This window comes from Capricornis sumatraensis, chromosome 9 (assembly GCF_032405125.1).
Source record: "Capricornis sumatraensis isolate serow.1 chromosome 9, serow.2, whole genome shotgun sequence".
Classification (NCBI taxonomy): Eukaryota; Metazoa; Chordata; class Mammalia; order Artiodactyla; family Bovidae; genus Capricornis; species Capricornis sumatraensis.
In genome coordinates this window covers 40,000,001-40,005,724 of record NC_091077.1, presented here as the reverse complement: position 1 = coordinate 40,005,724, position 5,724 = coordinate 40,000,001, and the positions used below count along the sequence as shown (strand labels likewise).

Here is a 5,724-nt window from a genome sequence, read left to right as displayed (position 1 = left end):
TCTCACACTTTGCTTGCATCAGTGCCATTGCTCTATGCTCTGTGAGGATTATAGTCATTGCCTGGGATGGGATTGTTAATTTGGTCACGTGTGCTAGGACTGATGTGTGTGGCCAGGTAGCTGTGGCAACAAAGAGATCCACCACAACACCCCAGAGGTAAGTGACATTGAGAATAGTATCTGATTGATTACTTTTTCTACAAAAACATGTTAAAATACTAATTTATTACTTTAAAATTTTCCTAATTGCTAATTCCTTGGATGTGTTTTATAATGTTATGTTACAAAACAAGCAAGAGAAAAAAGATGTTCCAGGTGCATCAATTACCTGCTTATGACAATCTTCACTTAAATTTAAGGAATATATGAATATGTTCTTACTGTGTTTTTTTTTAACATCTAAATATATACAATTTTATTTGTCAATTTTATCTCAATAAAATTTGAGAGATAAAAAAGACAGAAATGGAAGGTGACTTGATTCCAGTTAGAGATTTAGTAAAGGCAAGTTCAATAATAAGAAAAAAATGGGGGATGTGTAGGGGGGATACTTTCTGCCAGCTTATCTCAAAACTTCATTGTGCATAAAATTAAGATTCCTCGCTTAATAACTCTTAGATGGGGCAAAAGAAACCTGCTGTTCTAATCAGCATCAGAAATAATTTTTATGAGTACTAAAATTTGAGAATTGTTATAGGTCTTAGAATCAATAACATTTTTCAAAAAAAGCAACATGACTACAAGCCTTTTTTAAAACCTCTTTTCAAGACATAATGTCATGATTTAAAATAAGAGTAAATTCATTAGTCATTCTATCTACATGATTTCCTTCTTGTCACTTTTCTTTGTGCAGGCCTGGTGAAGTCAGGCCTACCTACCTCTAATTCAATACAGAATTCTAAACATTTGAGCTTCATTACTTAATTACACGTCACAAGGACTCTGTTTGAAACATTCATCTAAAGATATTTTATTGTCTTTTTTTGCATTTCTTTTTGACCATTTAAATATTGAAGTACGGTTAATTTATAATGTCATATTAGCATCAAGTGTACAGTTAAGTGATTTAGCTATATGTATATATATTTATTTTTTTCCAGATTCCTTTCCATCATAGGTTTTTACCATCTTGTAAAAACCTATGATGGAAAGGATGGCCATACAGTAGGTCCTTGTTCATCTCTTTTATACATAGTAGTTTGTATATGTTAATTCCTCATATATCACACACACACACACCCCATCACTATCCCCTCTGATAAACATCAGTTTGTTTTCTATGTTTGTGAGTCTATTTCTGTTTTGGAAATAAGTTCATTTATATTATTTTTCAATTTCACATGTAAGTGATATCATATGATGTTTGTCTTTGGCATACTTCACTTAGTAGATAATCTCTAGGTCCATCCATGTTGCTGTAAAAGGCATTATTTCATTTGTTTTTAAGGCTAATATTCCATTGTATATATACATATATATATACCAAATATTTGTATCCATTCTCCTGTCAGTGAACATTTAGGTTACTTCCATGTCTTGGCAATTGCAAATGGTGCTACAATGAACATCAGGGTGTATACATTCAGATGAATTGTGGTTTTCTCCAGATATATGCCCAGGAATGGAATTGCTGGGTTATATGGTAACTCTATTTTTAATTTTTCAAGGAACCTCCATAGCATTCTCCATAGTGGCTGCAGCAATTACATTCCCAACAACAGCATAGGAGGGTTCATTTTCTCCACATCCTCTCTGGCACTTATTATTTGTAAACTTTTTATTAATGGCCATTCATTCTGACTGCTGTGAAGTGATACCTCACTGTAATTTTGATTTGCATTTCTCTAATAATTAGCAATATTGATCATTTCTGCAGATGCTTATCATCCATCTGTATGTCTTCTTTGGAGAACTGTATATTTAGGTCTTCTGCCCACTTTTTGATTATATATATGATGAGCTGTATGAGCTGTTTCCTTATTTTAGAAATTAATCCCTTATTTGTCACATCATTTGCAAATATTTTCTCCCATTGTGAAACCCTCAGAGTGTCTTTTTACTTATGATTTCCTTTGCTATGTAAAAGCTTTTAACTTTAATTAGGTCCCATTTGTTTATTTTTGTTTTTATTTCCATTACTATAGGAGACATAGCCAAAAAATATTTCTGCAATTGATGTCAAAGAGTGTTTTGCTTATATTTTCCTCTAAGTGTTTTATACTGTCTGGTCTCAAATTTAATCTGCTTAAGCTTATTATTTGCATTCAGTGTTAAAGAATGTTCTAACTTCATTATTTCACATGTGACTTCCAGTTTTCCCTGCATCATTTGTTGAAGAGGCTATCTTTTCTTCATCATAGATTATTGCTTCCTCTGTCATAGATTAATTGACTGGAAGTGCATAGGCATATTTTTGGGCTTTCTATCCTGTTCCATTGATCTAGATTTCTGTTTTTGTGCCAGTACCATAGTGCTTTGATTGTTGTAGTTTTGTAGTATAGTCTGAAGTCAGGAAGCACAATTCTTCCAGCCTCATTCTTCTTTTTCAAGATTGTTTTGGCTGTTTGGGGTCTTTGTATTTTCACACAAATTTTAAAAACTTTTCTAGTTCTACTTCTGTGGAAAATGCCACTGTAATTTTACAGAGATTGCATTGAAGCTATGGATGGCCTTGGGTAGTATAGTCATTTTAATAATAGTAATGCTTCCAATACAAGAACATGGTATATCTTTCCATCTGTTTGTGCTGTCGTTCATCACTGTCTATAGGTTTTGCAGTACAGGTCTTTTGCCACCTTATGTAAGTTTATTCTTAGATATTTCATTTTTTACATTGATGATAAATGAGATGGTTTCCTTAATTTCTCTTGATGATGTTTCACTGTTAGTATAGAGAAATACAACAGATTTCTGTATATTAATTTTGTATCCAGCAACTTTACTGAGTTCACTGATGAGCTCTAGTAGTTTTCTGGTAGTGCCTTTAGAATTTCCTATGTATAACATCATGTCCTCTGTAAATAGTTTTACTTCTTTCTGAGTTTAGATTCCTTTTATTTATTTTTCTTCTCTGATTGATATGGCTAGAGCATTCAAAACTATGTTAAGTAAAAGTGGTGAGAGTGGACATCCTTGTCTTGTTCCTGAAGGAAATTTTTTTCAGTTTTTCACCATTGATTATGATGTTAGCTGTGTTTATCATTTATGGACTTTATTATGTTGAAATATTTTCCCTCTATGCCCACTTTCTAAAGAGTTTTATCATAAATGGATGCTGAATTTTAACTAAAATTTTTTCTATATCTATTGAGATGATCATGTAGTTTTTATTCTTCAATTTGTTAATGTGGTGTGTTGCACTGATTGATTTGAAAATATTGAAAAATCCTTGCACCCATGGGGTAAAACCCACCTGATGATGGTGTATGAACATTTTAATGCATTGTTGCATTTGGTTTGTGAGTGTTTTACTGAGGATTTTTGCATCTGTATTCATCAGAGATATTGGCCTGTAATTTTTTCCTTTTGTGTTATGTTTGTCTAGTTTTGGTACCAGGCTGATGTTGGCCTCACAGAATGAATTCAGAAGTATTCATTCCTCTGCAATTTTTGGGGATAGTTTCATAAGAACATGTTCTTATTATTAAGAATTCAAACATCACAGGTTAAACTAGAGTCTTCTTTCACCACCATCCTTACCCAGTCTTAATCCTTTCTCCTGAGGTAACCACTCTTATAGTCTGTGTCCTTCAGCACATTACATATACTTATTTCTCATTTTCTTGTCTCCCCACACTTAGCATTACCCAGCTTTATACCAACCTGATATGTAAAAGTGTATCTCTCTTTTGAGTTTTTCCAGTTACTTGTGAAATAAAGTCATTTTATTGATGCTATTTGCTGAGAATTACGGCTCATCATGTTCATTGTTTTTCTTATTAACTTGTGGGTATTGTTTATATGGTTTGACTATGAAAAGAATGTGTATTTGGTAATATATTATATTGTAGATTTTTATCATTATATATAATAGATTATAGATTTTGCTCATTCCTTTTGCAAGAATACTGGAGTGGTTTGCTGTGCCTGCTTCCAGGGGATCTTCCCAATCCAGGGATTGAACCTGCATCTCTTATAGTCTCTTGTATTTGCAGGCAGGTTCTTTACCACTAGTGCCACCTGGGAAGCCCCTAACTTAGGTCTCAGCAATCTTCTTCTGATTCTTTCCTCTGAGGTAAGCAGCATTACTAGCTTCTTATGTTCATTTCCAGAGAGTTTACACTAAGTTTATAGATATAAATATATACAGACACATACTCATTTATTTTTTATACATGTATCAGTAAAATGTAATATTATATTGTATTCCATGATATATGATGTATAATATAGAATAATTATATGATTATAACACATAAAGCACAATTTCTATAGGTATATATAACATATAATTATGGCATGTAATTATATAGTATGTAATATAACTCATAAATGGCTCTGTCATGTGCCCTTTTCACAGAATAATATTATTTGGGGAGAATTCTATATAAACACATAAAAAGCAAACTCATTTTGCTTCTTTTTTACAGTTTATTATTCCATCGTTTATTCAATTTTTCCTGTATTGATAGAAATTTAGATCTTTTGTGATCTTTTTTCCACTATAAACAAATCTACACTAAATCCTGTTGTCAACACAACATTTCATATATGTGCAAATGTTTTTGTAACATGAATTCTTATAAGTAGAACTGTGTAGTCTGAGGTGTATTTTTAAATTTTTTTTAAGGTTCCATCTTCTACATACTTTTTTTTCTATAAATTCTTATTCATGTTTCATGTTTACCTTCCTATATCTCATCTAATATTGATTATAAAAATTTTTAATCCCCACTTGCTCACTTTCCCCATTTCACAAATGGGGCAAATGATAAGTTTTAGCAGTTATGAGGATTAAATATGATTACAGAGTGCTCATTATAGTGCTTGGCACATGAGAAATGATCAAGTGATGTCAGCTATCAATATTTCTGTACTACAAGACACTGCTTATGTTGTCATCTTAAACCTTTACTATCACTTCATAGACAGTTGTTATCCCAGTTTAAGATAAGAAAATTGAGATTCAAAAATGTCATAACAGTGCTCAGTTCACACAGTTGTTAATGTCTTTGCTGCTTTAGGTCCTTTAGTGAGGCCAGTCCAGAACTCTGTGGGTTGGAGTACAGACCAATCCTAGCAGAAGTAGAAGCAGTGCTTACTCTAACAATAATGGGTTAAGACAGGCTTCTTAATTATGTGCAGAAAGATTTAAAAGTAAAGGCAACAGAGGTATTCTGCATTTTTGTTAGGATATTTTTTCTTAAAGAAACCATACCTTTTATTCTAAATCAAATAACATTTAAAGAGGGCAACATATTGGAAAAATTTGCAATGATCTCAGTATTATGGCACTGAACACAAACCTCCTGCTTCCAGATCCCAGTCCTCTCTATGGCACTTCCCTCTGAAGGAACAATGGCCTTGTTGGGAAACCAGACTCGCATCTCCCACTTCATCCTCCTGGGCCTCTTCACACACTCACCACTGCACCTCCTCCTCTTCTCCATTATCGTGGTCATGTTTCTGGTGGCCCTCTCTGGCAACGGGCTCATGATCCTCCTCATCAACACTGACTCCCGTCTACACAGTCCCATGTACTTCTTCCTCAGCTGGCTGTCACTC

The 5,724-nt window shown here is 33.2% G+C and overlaps 1 protein-coding gene across 1 annotated transcript in view; it reads left to right on the top strand.

The window, feature by feature from the left end:
• The first annotated feature begins 5,517 nt into the window (after positions 1–5,517).
• LOC138086240 (olfactory receptor 2V1-like) overlaps positions 5,518–5,724 on the top strand; it is a 951-nt gene continuing 744 nt past the window's right edge. The window contains exon 1 of the mRNA XM_068981038.1: positions 5,518–5,724. This exon is cut by the window's right edge and continues 744 nt beyond it. Within this exon, the coding sequence (XP_068837139.1) occupies positions 5,518–5,724 (207 nt within the window).